At 39.7% G+C, this 25,055-nt stretch overlaps 1 protein-coding gene and 1 pseudogene across 1 annotated transcript in view; one reads left to right on the top strand and one right to left on the bottom strand.

Annotated features, from left to right (window-relative positions):
• AKAP7 (A-kinase anchoring protein 7) overlaps positions 1–25,055 on the bottom strand; it is a 147,313-nt gene that overhangs the window by 77,209 nt on the left and 45,049 nt on the right. The window contains exon 6 of the mRNA XM_025384225.1: positions 2,415–2,527. Coding sequence (XP_025240010.1) covers positions 2,415–2,527 — 113 coding nt within the window. The remainder of the gene's footprint in view (positions 1–2,414; positions 2,528–25,055) is intronic.
• LOC112622154 lies at positions 13,957–20,697 on the top strand (annotated as a pseudogene).

Here is a 25,055-nt window from a genome sequence, read left to right as displayed (position 1 = left end):
TATTTAATGGTCACTTGCTTGTGATCATTAGATCAATGGATGGATTCAGAACAAAAATCTAGAAGAAAATTAGTGCCGAGAGAGGAAAATAGATAGCTGGAAATGTAAAAACGTTAAGAATGAGACTAAGGAACCATATATTTTCAAACAATCTACATACCAAACCACGAATTATAATAAAGTAAATAAATGAAATCCTTTTGTATATATGCCAGCTTTTCATACTGGTTTTAACCTTTACAGTAGATATGCTGCACAAGAAACTGTTGGGTATTAATTTAAGCCTGCAGGTCTCAAGTATATTCCTCTGCAGATCATCTGTATCAGAACCATATGTGGCATTTACTGAACATCAAAAGCTTAGGTCCTAGGTCCATCTCTAAATCTAAGGGTAGAGGGTGGAAATCTGAAACTTCAACAAGTACCCCCGCTGACTTGAGAATCCCCATATCTAAGATCTACTTCCTTAAACTTTCAGGAACACTGACCATTATAATAGTGATGGGAATAGACTCATTCCATAAATTAAAATAAAAAATTATTATTTGACTTCCTGAAAATGATAAGATCACAATTTATTTTCTAAATATTAAGCATTCTGATCTAAATAAAATGCAACCTTAGATTTTATGTACCATGCAAGCAGTGACTGTTTCTATTTTGATCACCATTCTGTGCCCAGCACCCAGTGTCTGGCACATAGTAGGCACTCAATATGTATTTACTTAATTAATATGATTTGGAACAGGGAGCTCCTTACACATAGAAATGACTCTATATGAACTGGAGCTGGCCAGTGGGAGGGAAGAATGTGAGACAGAATGAGATGGGATGGGTTTCTCAGGTACAGAGACAGGGCTCTGTAACTGATAAGACTGTGATCTCAGTCACATCACAACCATTCCAAGTTTCATATCACTTTTCTATAGGGTAAGATTGATTCTGAGAAATTAACTGCCAATAAATCATTTAAATGCAGTTTGAAATGTTGACATCTATAGTTAAGCATTTTTTGAATAAATGTCCTTGGGTGCTCTCATTTCAAAGTTAATATTATAAAGATAAAGAAACATTTTGAAATGGAGATATTACCTTCACCACTGATTGTCATTCTGTGATTAAGTTTGAAACCACTTGGAAGAGGACAATCCATTTGAAAGCAAAACAAGAAAGATAACCAGTAAAGAATCAAACTGTCAGTCTACAAGTTTTGTAAATTGTTATCATCCCAGATTTCAAAATCTATCATTTACACCAATTATTTTTACCTCATATACTCTGGAATGATACCTAATATGGATACTACTAAATTTGTGGCAATGTAATCAAAAAAAACATGCAAAATATCTTTTTCAGATTTTCAGCAATAGTCTGTAGAAAACTCCTAACTACAGGATGGTGAGTCACCCAAACCCATGATTTAAAGGACCCAAAAGACTTTTCTGAGGACAGAGACATTAAATACAAAATGTGACAAATTTAGAAAAAAAAAAATTCTACTTACTACTAATGGCCTTCATTGCTAGAGCTGCAAATCAGTCTTAACTGCAGCAAAGGGTCATGGAGAGCAGGGAGCGGATATTAATCTGCATGCCCATCTCCAAAACTCTGGTATATGAAAGCAGGCCATCAGATGTCTGAATTTGCATGAGGAACCCCCTAGGCTGAAATAGGAAACAAAATGAAGGGTGGCCTTAGGATTTTAGGAGAAATGCTCATGAACCTAGACAGAAGTCAAAAGTTGCTCTGACTTCTGAGGGAAGAAGGAGTGGCCTATAAAGGCAGTAAGTCACCCTGAGACAGGGGAAGTCAAAAGACTTGTCACTTGGATTGTGCCACTGTTGACCATCCTTAGGGAGAAGTACTTTTAAGTACCTCCAGGAAAGGAGGTCCCTCAGTTACCCTCATGCCCAAGTCCCCGATACACCTGGTTCCAAGGCCTTAATTGAGGCAACCGCTGAAAGATGGTCTTTTGGAAACCTTGAAGAGCGACAGGAAGAGGGGTAAAAAAGCTTACCCAGTTGCGGTGAGCAGCACCAGCGTACACAGGCCAGCAGAGGAAGCTTTGAGAGCAACAGGATGCAAATAACCACAAGCAAGGATAGCAGCAAAACTGAACTCTGGCACCACCTCGAGGCTCTTCAGGGAATGAAGCAGATGAGGCAACAGTGGTAGAAATAAATGATGGCCAGAGAATGCAAGAACAGCCATCATGGCAAAGGAAGGCAAAGCTGAAATAGCCTCCTTGGAAGGCCAGGAACATCCTCAGCATCCCTGGGAATTGGAACCAACCTGACTTGGAATCCCAGAAGCAAGAGTAGTGTGAGACCGCGGCAATGTCACTTGTGCTCCAGACCATGCTTATGGCTGGCGTGGCCTGGTAAAACAGGCTTGCGATAAGAACATGCACTCACATTCTTACGGAGCCATGGTGATTTTGACAACTTCATGAAGGTCAAATGAGGCTTAAAACTTCTGCTGTCTCCTGCCAGGATGCCTTTTTCTTGAAATGTCCTATTTGCAGTCTCTGAAGAAAATAAAGAGAAACAAAGAAATGCTACTACAGTCTTTTCACAGTTGTCTTTAATTGCAAAAAAAATACCAGTTCAAACAATCACTATTTTACGGTGAAGATTACTTTATACACCTGTTTCAGATATTTTCTTTAAAAGAAAGAAAAAATCTGCAATATGTATAACAAATACAATTTGACAGTTAAATGTCCAGTGATTTCACACCTGTGGTAAAGCACACAAAAGCAATAATTTGAAAGGGATATCTAACAAATACAACAACTGTTGGGCTGACACAGTGCTGATTTTCACTGAGCATTCCAGTGGTTTCCCTGAGTATAAAAAAGGACTAGCTTATCTGAAACCCTTAATATCTAAAACTTCTGCTTCCAAGATGAAGTAGCAGAAACCTGCCCTGAGCAATGGGAAACAAACAAGGCAAGCCCTTTGATTGTTCCAGCTTATATCCTTGAATGTCCAAGGTCTTGTGTAAGGAGGTGAAACACATAGAGTCCAGCCATTCCCTGGGTTGAGGGAAAGGAGCTGAAAGGGACAGAATACTTGAGAAGAGAGACCTGTACCAAGAAAATTCCAGAGCTCTTCAAAGCATTCCCCTAGAATATCTGACTGAGTCCTGATCAGTGCATGTGTGCAAGGAAACTACCTGAGGCTGGGAAAAACACATTCAAAAGGATTAGAGGGGAGAGTGTCCAGTACTCTTAACAAGAAAAGGTGAGCCCTTTGATTGCCCCAGCTTATATCCAAGGCCTTGTATGAGGAGGAGAAACCCAGACGGAGCCCAGGAATACTGTCTGTTCCATTAGCCAGTCTGGAAAACCCCAAGATTCATGAGACATCAGGTAAAAAGAACAGTCTTGCCTCAGTAGTGGGGAATAATTAACTCTGGACTGGTACTCTTCTAGTACCACCTAGGAAATCTTAGAAACAAGACCCAAAACAAACAAACAAACAAAAAACTGATTTCCAGGTAACTTAATTGTGTACCAGAACAATGCCCAAGGATATTTATAGAAATACAAAACAATTCAGCACCCAACAAGAGAAACTTCACAATGCCTGGCATCTAATCAAAAACTACCAGGTGTGCAAACTAACTGGTCAATATGGCCCTCATTTTTGAAAAGATAAATCAATTAATCAAAAGTGACTCAGAACTGACATCGAGGTTAGAATTAGTAGATAGGACATCAAAATAGTTATTGTAACTGTATGTCTTATGTTCAAAAAGTCAAGTAGATGTTGGGAGAAAAGCTGAGTGTTGGGAGAGAAGCTGAGGCAGGGCTTGCATGTCTGACATAATGTAAAAGAGTGTTGGAACATATCCGGGGTCCAGGGTCTAAAACCCCTCGTGGCCTTTGGAATATGTCTAGACTTGCTGGCTCCTTGCTTCTAGCACTCCCATTATCTGAAGTAGTCATATGTTTCAAAGAAAATGCTAAACCATCACAGCTGTAACTCATTTGCTTGATACACCGCTTCCTTTCAACCCCCACATCCTCACCACCTGTTTCTTTGTTTGATCACCAATAAATAGCATGGGTTCCTAGAACTCGGGGCCTTCGCGTCCTCCATACTGGCATTGGCCCCCAGTCCTACTTTCTCTCTTAACTTGTCTTTTCCTTTCACTCCACTGGACTTCGTAGCCCCCACAGCCTGGTGTTGGGTCTGATCACCCCAACAAGCAGAGACACGGAAACTATTAAATCCAAATCCAAATCAAATTTATATAGAGATGGAAACTGCAATGTCTGAGAAAAATTAACTGGATGAAAATAACAGGTGAGACACGGCAGAGCAAAATTTGGTAATTTTGAAAACAATGCAATAGAACCCAAAATAAAACACACTAAGAAAAAGAAAATATAAAGAAAAAAGAACAGAGAATAGAATATCAGTGAGCTGTGGGGCAACTTCAAGTTGTCTAATATGTTTGTAACTGAAGTTCCTGAACAAGGGGGAAAGAAATGGAGTTAGAGAAAATAAATGAATAAATAATGGTGTTGCAGAATGAAAACTGCCACAACTACAATGGAAAGTAATCTGAGTAGCAACTATTAAAATTTAGGCTAAACAAGCATTTTGAGCCAGCAATTCCAATTCTAGGAAAATACAAAGAAATAAAAGCATCAGTATACGAAATTCTATGAAAAGACACTTATTAAAGCATTATCTGAATTCGCACAAACTGGAAACAACCTTCATCAATAAATAAACGGTTGATAAATTACCATATGGCCACCATGAAGATAATAAAAGTAATTAATTAGAATTACACACGTAGACAGGAGAAGTGGCCATGATTCATTAAGCAAAAAGAGAGAACTTACATGGTTATTACATCTATAACATGATTCTCTGGAATATAAAAGAGAGAAGTGAAGAAAATAGATTATCTATATGTTTTCACTAATATGGAAAAATAGTATAGAATACCTTGGGATGTGGGTTGAGATTAAATAGAGGCACAGGAGACCAGATTTATAAATATAATACATATATATGGATTGAATTGTTAAAATGAGCATATATTACTTCTGAATAAAAAAATTAAAACATAAAATAAGCACAATAACAAATGCACTATACATTAACAATATAACATTGCTATGATTTCACAAGCATCAAACTAGAATGCACAAAGAAGAGGATAGAATCATTTGGTATGTATGTGAAAAATTCATACTTTTCAAAGATCAACGGTAAATAAATTTTCATGTGGTCTTTTTATCCAAAAACAAGTAGGGCTAATACTATTAAGCCAATTCTAAAGACAAGAAGACCAGAACGTAGGAAGAACTCAGAATTTTATCAGATAAATTTAACAATTACCTTTGAAATAATTAAGAATCAAGCAGAAATTCTAGAGTTGAAAAATGCAGGCTGAACACGATGTCTCATGCCTGTAATCCCAACACTTTGGGAGGTCGAGGCAGGCAGATTACCTAAGGTCAGGAGTTCGAGACCTGCCTGGCCAACATGGTGAAACCCTGTCTCTATTAAAAATGCAAAAATTAGCCGGGCATGGTGGCACGCCTGTAATCTCAGTTACTCAGGACGCTGAGGGAGGAAAATCTCTTAAACCTGGGAGGCAGAGGTTGCAGTGAGCTGAGATCGCACCATTGCACTCCAGCTTGGGCAACAGAGTGAGACTCTGTCTCAAAAAAAAAAAAACAAAAGCAACTGACATGCTGAAGAATGCATTAGGATCTCTTAATAACAGCGCCAAACAGGCAGAAGAAAGAATTAGTGAGCTTGAAGACAGGCTCTTTGAAAATACACAGTCAGAGGAGACAAAAGAAAAAAGAATATAAAATAATGAAGCCCACCTACAAGACCTAGAAAACAGTCTCAAAGGGACAAATCTCAGAGTTATTGACCTTAAAAAGAAGTAGAGAAAGAGGTAGGGGTAGAAAGTTTATTCAAAGGGATAATATAAGAGAATTTCCCAAACCTGGAGAAAGACGTCAATATTCAAGTACAAGAAGGTTATAGAACACCAGGCAGATTTAATTCAAAGAAGACTACCTAAAGGCATTTAATAATCAAACGCCCAAAGGTCAAGAATAAAGAAAGGATCCTAAAAGCAGCAAGAAAAAAGAAGCAAATAACATACACTGGAGCTCCAATATGTCTGGCGGCAGATTTTTCAGGGGAAACGTTATAGACTAGGAGAGAATATCATGATATATTTAAGATGCTGAAGGAAAACAATCTTTTACCCTAACATAAGAACTAAAAAGCAAGAGCAAATCCAACCCAAAATTAGTAGAAGAGATAATAAATATCAGAGCAGAAATAAATGAAACTGAAACAAAATACAAAAAAAATCAACAAAATGAAAAGCTGTTTTTTTTGAAAAGATAAGCAAAATTGACAAACCTTTATCCAGACTAAAGATAGAAGACCCAAATATATAAAATAAGACCTGATAAATGAGACATTACAACTGATACCACAGAAATTCAAAGGATCATTAGTGGCTGCTATGAGCAACTATATGCCAATAAATTGGAAAATCTAGAGGACACAAATAAATTCCTAGACGCATACAACCTATGAAGACTGAACCATGAAGAAATCCAAAACCTGAACAGACCAATAACAAATGAGATAAACGTCATAATAAAACATCTCCCAGCAATGAAAAGCTTGGGACCTGATGTCTTCACTGCTGAATTCTACCGAACATTTATAGAAGAACTAATACCAATCCTACTCAAACTACTCCAAAAAATAGAGGAGGAGGGAATACTTCCAAACTCATTCTACAAGGCCAGTATTACCCTAATATCAAAACCAGACAAAGACACATCAAATAAAGAAAACTACAGGCCAATATGTCTGGTAAACATTGATGCAAAAATTACTGAATTCAACAACACATTTAAAAGATCATTTATCATGACCAAATGAGATTTATTCCAGGGATGCAAGGATGATTCCATATATGCAAATAAATCAATGTGATATATCATATCAACAGAATGAAGGACAAAAATCATATGACCATTTCAATTGATTCTGAAAAAGCATCTGATAAAATTCAACATCCCTTCATTAAAAAACTCAAAAAACTATGTATAGAAGGAACATACTTCAACATAATAAAAGCTATATACAATAGATCCACATCTAATATCATACTGAATAAGGAAAAACTGAAAGCCTTTCCTCTAACATCTGGAACACGACAAGGATACCCACTTTCACCACTGTTATTCGACATAATAGAAGTCCTAGCTAGAGCAATCAGACAAAAGAAATAAAGGGCATCCAAACTGAAAAAGAAGAAGTCAAATTATCCTTGTTTGCAGATGATATGATCTTACATTTTTTAAAAACCCAAAGACTCCACCAAAAACTATTAGAACTGGTGAAAAAAATTCAGTAAAGTTGCAGGATACAAAATCAACATACAAAAATCAGTAGCGTTTCTATATGACAATAGTGAACAATCTGAAAAAGAAATCCAAAAAGTAATCCTATTTACAATAGCCACAAAAAAAAAAAATTAAACACCTAGGAATTAACCAAAGAAGCAAAAATTTCTACAATGAAATCTATAAAACACTGATTGGATAAATTGAAGACAGCACCAAAAAAATGGAAAGATATTCCATGTCCATGGATTGGAAGAATCAATGTTGTTAAAATGTCCATAATAGCCAAAGCAATCTACAGATTCCATGCAATCCCTATCAAAATTCCAACGACATTCTTCACAGAAATAGAAAAAACAATCCTAAAATTCACATGGAACCACAAAAGACCCAGAACAGCCAAAATTATCCTGAGAGAAGAGAACAAAACTGGAGGAATCGTATTACTTAAGTTCAAATTATACTACAGAGTAACAAACAGCATGGCACTGGCATACAAACAGACATACAGATCAATGGAGCAGAATAGAGAACCCAGAAACAAATCCATACATCTACAGTGAATTAATTTTCAACAAAGGTGCCAAGAGCATACAATGGGGAAAAGACAGCTTCTTCAATAAATGGTGCTGGGAAAACTGGATATCCACATGCAGAAGAATGAAACTAGACACCTGTCTCTCACCATATACAAAAATCAAATCAAAATGGATTAAAGACTTAAATCTAGACCTCAAACTATGAAACTACTACAAGAAAACAGTGGAGAAACTCTCCAGGACATTGGTCTGGGCAAAGATTTCTTGAGTAATGCCTCAGAAGCACAGGGAACAGAAGCAAAAATAAATAAATGACATCACATCAAACTTAAAAGCTTCTGGCTGGGCATGGTGGCTCACATCTGTAATCCCAGCACTTTGGGAGGCCAAGGTGGGCAAACTGCTTGAGCTCAGGAGTTTGAGACCAGCCTAGGCAACATGGCTAGACCCTGTCTCTACAAAAAGATATAAAAATTAGGCAGGCATGGTGGTGAGCACCTGTAGTCCCAGCTACCTAGAAGGATCACTTGAGCCTGGGAGGCGGAGGTTGCAGTGAGCTGAGATCACACTGCTGCATTCCAGCCTGCGCAACACAGTGAGACTATTTCCAAATTAAAAAAAAAAAAAAAAAAAAAAAAAAGCTTCTGCATAGCAAAGGAAACAATCAACAAAGAGACAACCTACAGAAGGAGAGAAAATTTGCAAACTACCCATCTGACAAGTGATTAATAACCAGAATTATAAGGAGCTCAAACAACTATATAGGAAAAAAATCTAATAATTCAATTTAAAAATCAGCAAAGATCTGAATAGACATTTCTCAAAAAAAGACACACAAATGGCACACAGGCATATGAAAAGGTGCTCAACATCACTGATCATAAGAGAAATGCATATCAAAACTACAATGAAATGTCATCTCACCTCAGTTAAAATGGCTTTTACCCAAAAGACAGGCAATAACAAACGCTGGCGAGGAAGTGGAGAAAGGGGAACTCTTGTATGCTGTTGGTGGGAATGTAAATTAGTACAACCACTATGGAGAACAGTTTGAAGGTCCCCCAAAACACTAATAATACAGGTACTATACAATCCAGCAATCCCACTGCTGGGTATATACTCAAAAGAAAGGAAATCACCATATCAAAGAGATATCTGCACTCCCATGTTTGTTGCAGCACTGTTCACAACAGCCAACATTTAGAAGGAACCTAAATGTCTGTCCATCAACAGATGAATGGATAAAGAAAATGTGGTACATATATATACTGGGGTGCTATTCAGCCATAAAAAAGAATGAGACCCTGTCATTTGCAACAATACAGGTGGTACTGGAGGTCATTATATTCAGTGAAATAAGCCAGGCAAAGAAAGACAAGCTTCACATGTTCTCACTTACTTGTGGAAGCTAAAAATTAAAACAATTTGGCCGGGCGCGGTGGCTCAAGCCTGTAATCCCAGCACTTTGGGAGGCCGAGGCGGGCGGATCACGAGGTCAGGAGATCGAGACCATCCTGGCTAACATGGTGAAACCCCGTCTCTACTAAAAATACAAAAAACTAGCCGGGCGTGGTGGCGGGCGCCTGTAGTCCCAGCTACTCGGAGGCTGAGGCAGGAGAATGGCCTGAACCTGGGAGGCGGAGCTTGCAGTGAGCCGAGATCGCGCCACTGCACTCCAGCCTGGGTGACACAGCGCGAGACTCCGTCTCAAAAAAAAAAAATTAAAACAATTTAACTCATGGAGATAGAGCATAGAAAGATGGTTACCAGAATCTAGGAAGGGTAGTAGGGGGATATGAAAGAAGTAGGGATGGTTAATGGGCACTAAAAAAAATAGAAAGAATAAGACCTAGTATTTGATAGTACAAAATGGTGACTATAGTCAATAATAATTTAATTACACATTTTGAAATAACTACAAGGGTATAATGGGATTGGTTTTTTATTTTTATTTCACTAGTTTTGGGGGAACAGGTGGTGTTTGGTTGCATGGAAAAGTTCTTTAGTGGTGATTTCCTAGATTCTAGTGCACTTATCACTTGAGCAATGCACACTGTACTCAATAGATAGTCTTTTATCCCTCACCCTCCTAGCACCCCTCCCCCCAAGTCCATTATATCATTCTTACGCCTTTGCTTCCTCATAGCTTGGCTCCCACTTATAAGTGAGAACATAAAATGTTTGATTTTCCATTCCTGAGTTACTTCACTTAGAATAATAGTCTCAGCTCCATCCAGGCTGTTGCAAATACCATTGTTTTGTTTCTTTTTATGGCTGAGTAGTATTCCATGGTGTCAATATACCACATTTTCTTTATTCATTCGTTGGTTGTTAGGCATTTAGGCTGGTTCCATATTTTTGCAATTGTGAATTGTGCTGCTATAAATATGCATGTGCAAGTGTCTTTTTCATATGACTTATTTTCCTTTGGGTCCATACCTAGTAGTGGGATTGCTGAATCAAATGGTAGTTCTACTTTTAGTTCTTTAAGGAACCTCCATACTGTTCTCCATAGTGATTATACTAGTTTACACTGTGGGATTATTTTTAACACAAAGGATAAATGCTTGAGAGGATGGATATTCTGTTTACCTTGATGTGATTATTATGCACTGCAGGCCTGTACCAAAGTATTTCATGTACCCCATAAACATATACACCTACTATGTACCCACAAAAATTTTAAAAAAGAATCTGAAATCTTCTTTCTCCCTTCTATGAAACATTTTCAAACAAACGCTAAAAGTGGTGAGTTACTTTAAGAACCATACATTGTACATGAATTCCAATCGACAAACACAAGTTTAATCGTTCATTAATTCAGCAAATATTTATTGAGGGCCTAATATATACCAGGTACTGTTCTAGGTGCTGAATATACAGCAGTGTGCAAGACAAACATCCTGCCCTGTGTGCGTTCCATATTTGTTGGGTGCCACAAACTAATACATAAATGAAGGTCAGGTTCTGTTAAGTGAAATAAAGAAAACAAAAGCAGGTAAGAGCATAGAGAGTTATGTGGAAGAAATAAGGTTCCCATTTTATATAAGGTGGTCTGGGAATCCAGCCCTGAATATATGACATTTCAGCAGACACCTGAGTGAAATTGAGAAGAGAACCATGTGTGTATCTAGGGGAAGAGTACTTGCAGCAGAAGAACAACTTCTAAGGTGAAAGAATATTGAGTAGATCTGAAACACAATATAAAAGACAGGGTGACTAGGGCAGATTGGGGATATGGGGAAGTGACAGGAAATACATTTAGAGAAGCAGGCAGGGACCTGCTAAAATCTTTGGATTTTATTCTAAGTATGATTGGCAATTTTAAAGGTTTTAGGGTAATGAAACTTATCTGTGAAGGTAACTTTATTTAGTCATCTATAATTTGTTTTGTTTTTTTGAGACAGAGTCTCACTCTGTTGCCAGACTGGAGTGCAGTGGTGTGATCTTGGCTCACTGCAACCTCCGCCTCCTGGGTTGAAGCAATTCTTCTTCCTCAGCCTCCTGAGCAGCTGGGATTACAGGCACACACCACCACGCCCAGCTAATTTTTGTATTTTTAGTAGAGACAGAGTTTCACCATGTTGGTCAGGATGGTCTTGATCTCTTGACCTCACGATCTGCCTCAGCTTCCCAAAGTGTTGAGATTACAGGTGTGAGCCACCGCGCCCAGCCTATTTGTTTGTTTTTTAAGATGGGGTCTCACAGTGTTGCCAATGGTGGTCTCCAACTCCCGGGCTCAAGTGATCCTCCTGCCTCAGCCTCCAAGTAGCTGGGACTGCATGCATACGTCACCACACCTGGCTACTCATCTATATTTCAACTAGAATATCTATTTCTTCCTGGAGGAAAAAAATAGACCTTTTGAAAATTCTTAGTGCTCCCTGGGACTGTATCTTTGTTGAAGAAGGTAGCTAATGGAGTGTCACAGTGTTTTAGATTGGGGGAAGAGAGGTGGGCAGCACTTGCGTCACTATTTGGCATTTCCTAAGACATGCACTATGCTTGATTTCTGCAACTGGATTCTCCCTCATTCCCATACATAAGGATTCTCTGCAACTTTGGTGCCCTCCCAAATACACAAGATTTCATCCTATAGCTTGCCATACCACACCAGAGCAAGCCGGAACTCACAGGGGCTGCCTGAGGCTCTTTACTGCCTTCCTGCTCCTCTTGAGCACACAGAAACAGCTGAGTGTCCTAGACCAAGGTGGAAAGGGTCCAAACAGGTCTGAACACCATGGGGCCACCTGGCACATGAAACCATCTTCTCTTCTGTCACCTCCAATATACTCTGGGAGCATAGGGAATTCTGGCTTTGCTGACTGTGTGCAGGCTTCTCAGGGATGGAGCAGAGATCACTCCTGCTTTCAGACATATGTGGATTTCTGTTGTTTCACTCATGGGATGACAGATTGGGCAAGAACACACACTCTTGCTTGGCCTCTAACTCTTCTTCACCCAACCCAGAGTATCTTTTCTAGTACCAGGACAGGAAAAAACCTATCATTATGCTTTGTTTTTGAAACCCCGCCTTTCCTCTACTTTTGCTGCTGTATTCCTACTCTTCTGAAACATGAGTGTCACTCACTGCCCAGGAGGGGGCAGGCAGAGAACAAGGGATACGAGAAACACAAGGAGAGAAACTCAGTGAATAACTCAAAACAGTATCTCACTACATCTTCGAAAAATCTTACTGTTATTTTACTTTTACTGTTACTTTCTTTTTTTAATTTATTATTTTACTTTTTACTGAACACTAATTAATGTGCTAAATGTGACATTTCAATCATGGTATATAAATTTGGGGCATATTCTAAAAACCCTGTGCTGGTAGTCACTGCCCTCAAATAGCTTTTTGTCTCTATTCTATGGTAATAAAGAAGGTTAAGCAATAGACCATTAAAATGCCTGGAAAACGCTGGTTCTCAGTTGCAAACAACAGATGGCAACTTTGGCTGAGTTGAGGAGGAAAAGAATTCATATAAGAATACCGGGAGGGCCGAGTGTGGTGGCTCAATCCTATACTCCCAGCACTTTGGGAGGCCATGGTGGGTAAACTGCCTGAGCTCAGGAGTTCAAGACCAGCCCAGACAACATGGTGAAACCCCATCTCTACCAAAAATACAAACAATTAGCCAGGTGTGGTGGGGGGTACCTGTAGTCCCAGCTACTTGGGAGGCTAAGCTGGGTGACAGAGTAAGACCCAGTCTCAAAAAAAAAAGAACACCACGAGGACCAGAGGACTAGGCTGAAAGGCCATGAAGCCAAGGAGATAGGAGATGCCCAAAGTTCTGGTGGAGCCCAGGTCCAGTACCAACACCCCCTCTTCCAGTGAGCATCAGGTGCCAAACCACAGACAGCACACAAAGGGCCAAAACTGCTCCCACTGGCCTTGGACTGGTAGTAGCTATCACTGATGACACACCTATCCCAAGGATGAATTCTACGTGGTCCTTTTCTTCAAGTTACTAGCTTCTGATTCAAAGTCTGCGTCAGACCAAGATCATATTTTCCTTCCCTAGCAGCAAGGGAGTCTATGAAAGAATGTAACTAACACGAGAGATGAGTATAAAAAATTTAGATGCTGGGTAGCCAAAAAAAGAAAGACAAGTCCAGCATAAGCATGTTATGAAACAGTGAGAGTGTATTCCTATTACCACTTTATCACTGTAATTAACTTATCGACTTCGAGTTCATATAAATTACAAAAACCTATCTTTGCTCAACTACCCTGTCATAACCCAACTTTGGCCCTATTTGGGCATATTCACAACTGTTTTAAAAGAACCTCATGTTGAAATATTAGTCTGAATCATACAAAACTGTCACTTTTATGGGTCAAAAACAGTCAGATATTAGCGATGTCTTGCGGTTTTACATATGTCATGATGGACTAATTTACTATGTTCCTAAGATTTGACTGTTTAGAGCATAATTTCCAAGTCTTCAAATATTTGAAGAATTATCCCATATAAGAGCTTCCAATAGCAGTTTAGCAACATGTTTGTATCAACCCAGAAAACAAATAGCATAAAGGTGTGGAAGCACAAATTCATTTATTCAGTTACTTACTGAGCACTCCCTGTAAGTGCCAAGCACAGTACTGCTGAAGGCTGCACACAAGAGACTCTAAGTTATTTTTGTCTCCTGGGAGGTTATAGTCTCATGGGACAGATTTCAGCACAATAAAAAGACGGACTTCCCAATCAACATCAAAAAGTCAAATTTGAATTTTTGAATTTATCAAAAAATTTGATGGATATAAGAAATGGACTTTTGTTAACAGAAAATTAAAATAGTGGGCATTTGTACTGTTCTTTACTACCTAATGTTTATTTATTATCTTATTTGCTATAACAATCTTAATTGAGTCTAAAGAAAACAACATTTTTCTCTTTTTTTCCTTTTTTTTTCTTTTTCAAGACAGAATCTCGCTCCGTCACCCAGGCTGTATTGCAGTGGTACAATCTCAGTTCACTGCAACCTCCACCACCTCCTAGGTTCAAGCAATACTCGTGTCTCAGCCACCTGAGTAGCTGGGATTATAGGCATGCACCACCACGTCTGGCTAATTTTTGTATTTTTAGAAGATATGGGGATTTTGTCATGTTGGCCAGTCTGATCTCGAACTCCTGGCCTCAAGTGATCTGCCCGCCTTAGCTTCCCAACCAAAGTGCTGGGATTACAGTCATGAGCCACTGCACCCAGCCAACATTTTTCAATTTACTGATTTCAGTTACCTCAGATTTTGACCCAACAGCTCTCATTATTCACTGGGTCTGAAGTCTCTTATGATATTTATTCACAATACTGTTTTAAATAATATTTGTCATGAAGAACTTTTGATTTTTATTAACGTGCTTTTTCAATATAGTCTATAGGTACACAGAAGTGGGGAAAAAGAAAATGCCTTCTTTTTGAAAAGTACTTCTTAATACTGATTTTATATTCCCAACAGTAGTATCATCTATTGCTTAGAGTATTAGGTAATAGTTAGAGTAATATCATATTTGGAATGAGAAAAGGTTTTACTAATGTGAAACCTACATGTCATTTTTCGTCTATTAATAACTTACACAGAAGTTGGAAGTCCTGGAAGAGAAGCTTATGAATAATTAAGATTGCTTATTTCCTCCCAGTACCACAGGCATTCCTTCAAGCACTAAACCAAAAATCACAAAGCACATACGTCAGATATCCTTCAAAAAGTCAGGTAAGGGTGCTTCCTAAACAATAAAACTTATAACTGAAGATGAAAATTGTCTGAAGAACAATTGCTTAAAAATATATTTACATACAAGGACACTTTGCTATATAAAAGAATACTGAAATAAATAATTTAATAGAGAAAGAATGCATTTGTAACCCTAACGAATACAGCTTTATCTGTTTTTTAGGCTTTACTTTTTTTTATATGAGATTTTCTTTAGGTGAACTCTTTAAAATATGTAGCAGCAATAAATTTACATAATAAAGTGCAAAGAAGTTGCTAAAAGTTGTCTCAAAGTAAACTGTAACAGATCAATTTTAACAAAATCATGTTTCTACTTATATACCCTTTTTGCAAGATAAATATTTCCCCCTTCTTTCCAAGTTTTTGCTATTTTCTCCCTTTTTCTAATATTGTTAAGGATGCTTATGATCACATGATCTCCAATTTGAGAATAATCACAAAGAAGTTTATTAATAAGAATAGTCTAGAATGCTAAAGGAATGAAGTTCAATATATTACTAAACTTATACAGATAATCTCAAACTACAAAGCTTCAATTTATGATTTTTTGATTTTACAATTGCACAAAAGCAACATGCATTCAGTAGAAACTCTACTTGGAAATTCTGATTTTTGGTCTTTTCCCAGGATAGCAATATGCAGTATGATATTCTCTCTCGATGCCGGAAAGCAGCAGCCAGCTGCTCCCACTCAGTCACATGATCACAAGGGTAACAACCAACACTCTACAGTGTGTTGTGTTGGCAGATGATTTTGCCCAGCTGTAGGTTAATGTTAAGTGTTGTGGGCACATTTAAGGTAGGCTAGACTAAACTATATTTTCAGGTAGGTTAAATGTATTCAATTAATTTTCAAGTTACAATAGGTTTATTAGGATATAACTGCACCATAAGTCAAGTATCTCTATATATTATTTCAATATGTGGATGTAACAAAAATAGCATGTTCAATTTTTGATTTGTGGCCAGGTGAGGTGGCTCATGCCTATAATCCCGGTACCCTGGGAGGCCAAGGAGGGAGAATTGCCTGAGCCCAGGAATTTGAGACCAGCCTGGGCAACATGGTGAAACCCTGTCTCTACAAACAAACAAACAAACAAACAAACAAACAAAATCAGCTAGGTGTGATGGCACATGCCTGTAATCCCAGCTACCCAGGAGGATGAAATGGGAGGATCACCTAAGCCCTGGGAGGTCAAGGCTGCAGTGCGCTGTGATGGCACCACTGTACTCCAGCCTGGGTGACAGAGTGAGACACGGTCTTAAAAAACAAAACAACAACAACAACAACAACAACAAAACTAATGTGTAATTAAACAATAGCAAGCAATGAGTGTTTTCCATGTTTTCCAATTATAAGATACTTTCTACTACTATTGTAAGTTACACTGAAACTGTGTCACATATAATATGAAAAATCTCAATGAAACTTTAGAATCACTTCTCATCACCTAAAACTTTAAAGAAATAAAAGCCATAAAGCTGTTTTTGTTGTTTCTATAGTATTACTATTAACATTTAAAGCATTCCTGTATCCACATACTGCTTAAACAGTTTCATTTCAGATAGTCTTATCAAGTCACTTGAACTACATGTTTCAATAAAAAGGCTGACATAATGTTGAAACCAACTTCAATTTAAAAATTTTATAGTCCTCATCTTAGATAGAGATTTCTAGTTGATTACTGTGTAAAACTGACAAGTAGAATTTTTAAGTGTCATTCTTAAAAACACATCTTTAAAATACATCTTGATGCCAGAGGAATTCTACTCATTCCACTGCAGTTGAGAAAGAGAACCAGACTGAGCCTTCTAACTCCAACCCAGTTCTCCCATAATTTAGCTTGTGCTCCTGGACACATCACTTACCCTGACAGTAAAAGTGACGAGGCCATAATAAATTGTCTCTCGTGTACCTTCTTATCCTAACCACCAGCAAATCCAAGTGAACTGCCAGGGAGAGTGCTGGTGCATCATCCTTAGGGGATTCTAGAACACCAGAACTGGGTTTAATTATCATGCAGAGATTTAGACACGAATGTAAATGAGGGAAGAGAGACTACCTAAGGTTAAATGTTCTTTCAATTAGACTTTTATGTGTGCATCACACTTTTTTTTCATTGCTTTATCTATTAAAATATATTTATTGAATCTCTATAACGTCGCAGGAGTTGAGGACAGAAAGATGAAAGATTCCTTCGAAGAGCTTTCAATTCTGGTTGGGAAAGTTAGATTTCTAAACAATTACGCTAAGTTGTTATAGTTTCTACAGTAGAAATTTAGGGGAGAAGATAATAAAATGATCATTTCTACTCTGGAGAAAAAGAAAAGTCCTTTATTTTAAAAGTGACACTTGAAATAAGTCTCTATGAAAGGTCAGTGATATGATATGAAAGGAAATTAAGGAAACAATTGCATCAACATTATAAATAAAATTATAAAATAATTAGGAATACAAAAATTATAAAATACTTAGGAATAAACTTAACCAAGGAGGTGAAAGATGCATATTCTGAAAACTACAAAACATTGCTAAAAGAAATTAAAGAAAATACAAATAAATGAAAAGGCATCCTGCCTGTTTTAATGAAACAAAGGACTACATATTGTTAAAATGCCAATACTGCTCAAAGCAATCTAATGATTTAATGTAACCCTATCAAAATCCCAATGGTATTTTCTGCAGAAATTTTAAAAATCCATCCTAAAATTCATATTGAACCTCAAGGATCTCTGAATAGCAAAACGATCTTGATAAAGATCAAAGTTAGAGATTTTACACTTCTGATTTCAAAAGTTATTACAAATCTATAGTAATCAAGACAGTGTGATATATGCATAAAGACAAATATATAGACTAATGAAACAGAATAGAAAGCTCAAAAATAAACCCTCATTTATATGGTTGCTATAGTCTGAATGTTTGTGTCCCTCCAAAATTCTTATGTTGAGACCTAATCCCCAAGGTAATGGTATTAAGAGGTGGGGCCTTTGGGAGCCGATGAGGTCACAAGAGGTCTGCCTTCATTAATGGGATTACTGCCCTTAAAAGAGATTCAGGGGTCCTAAACCACTTTTATCTTTGTCCCTGTTTCCCCTCCACCATGTGAGGATATAGCATTCTCCCCTTCCACTAGGTGAGGATGCAGCAACAAGGTGTCATCTGTGAAGCGGAGAGCCCTCTCCAGACACTAAATCTGCTGGTGACCTGATCTTGAACTTCCAGTTTCCAGAACTGTGATGAATGAATTTCTGTTGTTTATAAATTACCCAGTCCAGGTATTTTGTTATAACGGCAGGAAAGGACTACGACAGTGGTCAAAAGGTTTCAACAACAGTGCCAAGACCATTCAATGAGAAAAGACAGTTGTATTAAGCCATTTCTGTATTGCTATAAAAAAAATACCTATGACTGGGTAATTTAGAAGAAAAGAGACTTAATTGGCTCACAGTTCTGCAGGCTGTACAGGAAGCATAATGCCAGCATCTCCTTCTGGGGAGGCCTCAGGAAGCTACAATCCATGACAGAAGGCACAGGGTCCCGGGCATCTCACGTGGTGGGAACAGGAGTAAGACAGAGAGGGGAAGGTCCCACACACTTTTAAATGACCAGATCTCACAAGAACTCACTCCCTAGCATGAGGACAGTACCAAGAGGATGATAATCCAATTACCTTCCACAAGGCCCCACCTCCAACATTGGGGACTACATTTCAACATGAAATTTGGGAAGGGATAACATCTAAACTACATCAGCAGTCTTTCAACAAATGGTGCTAGGAAAACTGGATATCCACATGCAAAAGAGTGAAGTTAGTCCCTTACCTTACACCCGATACAAAAATTAACTCGAAATGGATCAAAGATGTAAACATTAAGAGTTAAAATTATAAGACTCTTAAGGAAAAACATAGAGGGAAAGGTTCGAGACATGAGATTTGGCAATGATTTCTTGAGTGTGACACCAAAGCACAGGCAATAAGAGTAAAAATAGATAAACTGGATTACATAAAAATTTAAAATTTTCATGTATCATAGGATATAATAGAATGAAAAGGCCACCTATGGAATGGGAGAAATATTTGCAAATCATGTATCTGATAAGAGGTTAATATTCAGAATATAAAGAACTCCTTCAAATCAACAAAAAAAAAGACAAACAACTTGGTTTAAAAATGGGCAAAAGACTTGAACAGGATTTCTCCATAGAAGAAACACAAATGGCAAAAAGCACAGGGAAAGATGTTCAACATCACTAATCATTAAGGAATTGCAAATCAAAACCACAAATGAAATACCACCTCATACCTATTAGAATGGCCATTATTGGAGGGAGAGGAGCAGGGAAAACCGCACTGTGGTGGTAAGTGTAGTGAAGCTCCTTGGGAGCAGTACTACAAAGATGCCATAGAGCAGGGCCACAATTACAATGCCCACCTCTGTGCTGAGCGCAGCGTGTGCCTGCCTTTCTTGGACTCACAGACTGGAGTAGCCCAGAGCAATTGTTACATCTGGATGGAAAAGTGACCGGGTTCTACGACTGGCCTCTTGACAGCCATACTCTTACCCTGCCCAGCGCTGGCAGAAAAAGCAGCAAGTCCACCCCCCTGAAGATCCACAACTTTCCTTCCCATCTGTCAAGCCAGACACAGACCAGACCCTGAAGAAGGAGGGGCTGCTCTCTCAGGATGGCAGCAGTTTAGAGGTTCTGTTGCACACTGACCCCCTAGAGAAGCGAGGTGCCCCAGGTCCCCGAGTTGATGATGACAGCCTGGGTGAGTTTCCTGTGACCAACAGTCAAGCACGAAAGTGAATCCTAGAACCAGATGACTTCGATGATGAGGACTATGAAGAAGATGCTCCCAAGCGTCCGGGAAAGGGGTAATTCAAGAGTAAAGGTGTGGGCAGTGCCTGTAAGGAGCTGGATGCTTCCAACCTGGAGTACTGGGACAAGCCCCATGCCTGTGACATTTGTGGAAAACATTACAAGAACCAACCAGGCCTCAGCTACCACTATGTCCACTCTCACTTGGCTGAGGAGGAGGGTGAGGACAAAGAAGACTCCCAACCACCCACCCCTGTTTCCCAGAGGTCTGAGGAACAGAAACCCAAAAAGGGTCCTGATGGATTGGCCTTGCCCAACAACTATTGTAACTTCTGTCTGGGGAACTCAAAGATTAACAAGAAGATGGGACAACTCGAGGAGCTGGTGTCTTGTTTTGACTGTGGCTGCTCAGGGCATCCATCTTGCCTCCATTTCAGCCCCATGACGACGGCGGCAGTGAAGACATGCTGCTGGCAGTGCATCGAGCGCGAATGTCGCGACACCTGCGGCACCGCTGAGAATGATGACCAGCTGGGCTTCCGTGCTGACTGCGATCACGGCTACCAACTGCACTGTCTCACCTCATCCATGTCTGAGCCCCCGAAGGAAGTGGGAGTTGCCACCTGTGTCTGGACCTGTTGAAGAAGAAAGTTGCCATCTACCAGAACCAGAACTCCTCTTGAGATGGCCACCCCCCTGCTGCTCGACATACCTAAGGCTATTTCTCTCCTCCACTTCATTTTTCAAACCCACCTTTCCCTTCTTCCACCTCTCCTTCACAAGTCCAGAGAATCATGGGGGGTTGTTCTAGCCTGCCTTTGGCAGCCGCAAGCTGAGGTGGCAGCTCTGGCCACCTCTGGCCCTAGGCCCTCAAGGAGAAAGGAGCAACACCCTGCCCCAAGGCCTACCTGTGGGCCCAGTTTCTCTCTGCTCTCCAGGAAATGCATTCACTCTGCTTGCCTTGGGCCTAGGCTATGGCGATCACAGGGTTCAGTGTCCTCCTAGAAAGAGTGGGAGAGCAGCTCACTTCTCTCTCTGCTGCCTCCACTCTGGTCTCCAGAGTTTTCCCTTCCCCCAGAGGCAAGCCAGGCCAGAGCCCCTTTGCCCGAGGCAGCTGGGAGCAAGCAGCTGAGGCCACGGCCACAAGGAGCTTCCCATGCCCCTGTGCCACTTAGCCTCACCTCTTTCCTCCAGAGTGGCTCTCTGCGGCCCTCTGTTCCTGCTACATAGGGTTCTTTGCTGGAGTCAGGATGTTCTCAGTCACCCTCCCGGCTCTGCCCTGTCCCAGTCCACCCCACCCCAGGGGGAGCAGCAGCTTTACCTTGTGCTTCCCGGTGCTCTCCGGGCTCACTCTCATGGGGCGGGCTCCAGTGACCAAAGCATTCTCCACCTTTGGAATGTCTCATCTTCTGTCTCCCTTCTTATTCCTTTTGGTTTTGTGGGGAGAGGGGAAGGATCAGGGGGCCAGGCCAGCAGCTCAGGGGCTACAGGGAGATGGGTAATGTGCCTGTTTTTTTAACATGACGAAAAAACCTACCTCCAAAATCCCCTTTTTGTTCTTCCTGGACCTGGGCATTCAGTCTCCTGCCCTTAACTGAACTGGGAGCCTCTGCCACCTGCCCTGTGTATCCTGGCTCTCAGTTCATGGGGAAGCCACACAGACATCCCTTTCTTCCCTTGCATGCTCGCTAGCAGCTGGTAAGGTCTTCACACCCTGATTCCTCAAGTTGTCTGCTTAGCGGCACTGACATTAAGTAGTGGAGGGACAGTGCATGCCAGGATACCCCGGAGTAGCCTTCCCCCTTGGCCACGGGCAGGCCCTCACTCACTGTCGCTTTGGAGTTGTCTTTTTTCTTTTCCTTTCTTTAGTTCCTGTATTCTAAACATTAGTAAAAATAAATGTTTTTACACAGAGCCCTCTGCTGGATGGTTTATCTCCTGCCTCTCTTCATTAAGAAGGCCATTTCATCCTAAGAGTTCCATGATGGTGCTTTTTTTAAACATTTTGAAATACAGCTTTTTCCCCCCAAAATTAAAAGGTTTTTTGTTGAATTCAAATATGTAAAGCAAATATAAAATTGGTTATTTTGGTTAGTTTTAATTAGTTACATAAATTCAAGTTTATAACAATTCTTTGTTATAAAGAACAATGAAGCTGTTTTGATCAATACAAAATTTGGGTTAAATTTTTTTTAAAAAGGGCCATTATCAAAAAAATAGAAAATAACAAGTGTTGGAGCCCTTGTACACTGCTGGTGGGAATGTAAAATAGTCCAGCTGCTGCAGAAAACATTATGGCAGTTCCTCAAAATATTAAAAATAAAACTACCATATGATTTAGTAATTCCACTTCTGATTACATATCCAAAAGATCTGAACTCAAGGTCTTAAAGAGATATTTATACACTCGTGTTCATAGCTGTATTATTCACAACAGCCAAGAGCCCATCAACAAACCCATCAACAGATAACAAGATAAGCAAAATGTGGTATGTACATATACCATGGAATATTACAAAGCATTAAAAAGGAAGAAAGTTCTGACACAATACAACATGTATGAACCTTAAGGACATTATGTTAAGTGAAATCAGCCAGTCACAAAAAGATAAATACTACATGGTTTCACTTCTATGAGGCAGCTACACAGTCAAATTCATAGAGACAGAAAGTAGAATGGTGGTCGCCAGAAGCCAGGGGAAGGAGGGAGTGAGGATTTGTTCTTCATGGGTATGGAGTTTCCATTTTGCAAGATTAAAAAGATTCTGTAGCTTGCTTGCCCAATAATATGAATATACTTAACACTACTGAACTATATATTTTTAAAAAGTTAAGATAGTAAATTTCATATTATGTATATTTTACTATAGTTAAAAATATATATATATTTTTTTAGATGGACTCATTACTCTGTCACCCAGGCTGGAGTGCAGTGGTGCCATCTCAGCTCGCTACAACTGCTGCCTCTTGGGTTCATGCGATTCCCCTGCCTCAGCCTCCTGAGTAGGTGAGATCACAGGTACCCACCACCATGCCTGGTTAATTCTTCTGTATTTTTAGTAGAGATGGAGTTTCACTATGTTGGCCAGGCTGGTTTAAAACTCCTGACCTCAAGTGATCTACCCGCCTCGGCCTCCCAAAGTGCTAGGATTACAGGCATGAGCCACCATGTCCGGCCAAAACTAACTTAAAAAAAAAAAATCAGTGGTTGTTGTCTGATCATGTGAAGAATGTGAAGGATTCCATGGGGTGGCAGCAGCGTCAGCTAAGGCATGAAGACATGACATGGCCCAGTGCCTCTGGACACCTGTAAGTAGTTCAGCGTGCTTTAAACAATGGGTGCAGCGTGGACAGCACAATAAGGCTAAATACACAGGCAAGAATCCAGGAGCTCAGAATCTTAAATGACACAGGAAGAAGAACAGATTTTATCCTAGATCCAACAGTAACTCAATAAATTCTTTTAAGCAGAGAGCATAAAAATGCTTAGTTTTGTGCTTTAGAAAAAGAGTCTGGAAGCAAAGCGGCAGGTTGTAGACCAGGAGACTACTGCAGTAGCATAGGTAAAAGATGAACAGAGCTGGAACTGAGGCACAGCAATAGGAACAGAAAGTAGGGAACAAATGGGAGTGATATTTAAGAGAGAAAATTTACAGCATTTGATGACTATGACTATCTAAAATAACTGATGCTGGCATTTAGGATGACACCTAAATTTCTTATGTTACTGGTGGAAGAGTAGGGAGATTGACTGTGATGGTAAACACAAAAAGAGAAACATGGGGCTAGGAGCGGTGGCTCACACCTGTAATCCCAACACTTTGGGAGGCCGAGGCGGGCAGATCACCTGAGGTCAGGAGTTTGATATCAGCCTGGCCAACATGGTGAAACCCTGTCTCTACTAAAAATACAAAACTTAGCCAGGCGTGGTGGCATGTGCCTGTAATCCCAGCTACTCGGGAGGCTGAGGCAGGAGAATCGCTTGAATCTGGGAGGCAGAGGTTGTAGTGAGCCGAGATAGTGCCACTGCACTCCAGCCTGGGCGACAGAGTGAGACTCCATTTCAAAAAACAAAAAAAGAAAGAAACATAGTTAAACAGAGAGTCAGGTTCATAAATCTAAAAATATAAATGCTTAAAGAAAAAAGAGAGATGCTAGTGAAGAAAGCTGAGAAGATACATTGAGAGAAGTATTAAAAACACACACAAAAAAAAAAAAGAAAGAAAAAAGAAAGTGGTGTCTCAGAAACCAAAAGAATTTAAAGAAGGGAGTGCTCGGTTGTATGAATAAATCTAGAGTATCCGTTAGATTCAGTGATTACAAAGCTATCAGGGGTCCATGATGTGGCATGTAGTGAAGTAAGCCATAGCCTACTGACGGTGGGAGGTTCGAGAAAAGGACAGTAATGAACTAGAGACAGAGAACACAGGCAACTTTTTTAAAGATTCTGGGTAGGAAAGGTACAATGAAGATTTTTAAATTTTAAAGATTCTGGGTAGGAAAGGTACAGAGAATACAGGCAACTCTTTTAAAGCTTCTGGGTAGGCAAGGTACAATGGAGAAGCTATCAGAAGATTCAAAATCAAGAGATTTTTCTGTAGCTAATTCTTAGGGTTTTCTAGCTTTGTTTTTTATTTGTTTAAAGATAGGAAAGGTGTTATTGAGCAAGTAAAGTTGGGGGAAAGGAGGTGATAAAGACAAAGGGTTGAAAATACAGAAACACCGAGAGGGAAGAAGTAACTGGTATAACAAGATCCCGGTTGAGACCAGCCGACCAAGAACACAGCTGAAGGGGTTAGTCTTAACTAGATAAGGACACCTTTTTTCCTAAAACTGTATGAGAATTTAAAAGCCAAATGCAGTAGCAGAGGGACTTGGGACTTGAAGTGAGCAGATCCCAGCCTCAGTGCCATCTGCTGAGAGAGGGGTAGAAGGTTATAGTTGCTCCAAACAGGGCGCTGCAGCAGCAACAGTAGACATGAGAAAAAACTGAGCCAAAGCAGTGGACCTGCCGAGCCAAGGCTCTGAGTGTGGAAGACAT

This window comes from Theropithecus gelada, chromosome 4 (assembly GCF_003255815.1).
Source record: "Theropithecus gelada isolate Dixy chromosome 4, Tgel_1.0, whole genome shotgun sequence".
NCBI classification, from domain to species: domain Eukaryota; kingdom Metazoa; phylum Chordata; class Mammalia; order Primates; family Cercopithecidae; genus Theropithecus; species Theropithecus gelada.
The sequence above is the reverse complement of the archived record's forward strand: the minus strand, read 5'-3'. Positions and strand labels throughout refer to the sequence as shown.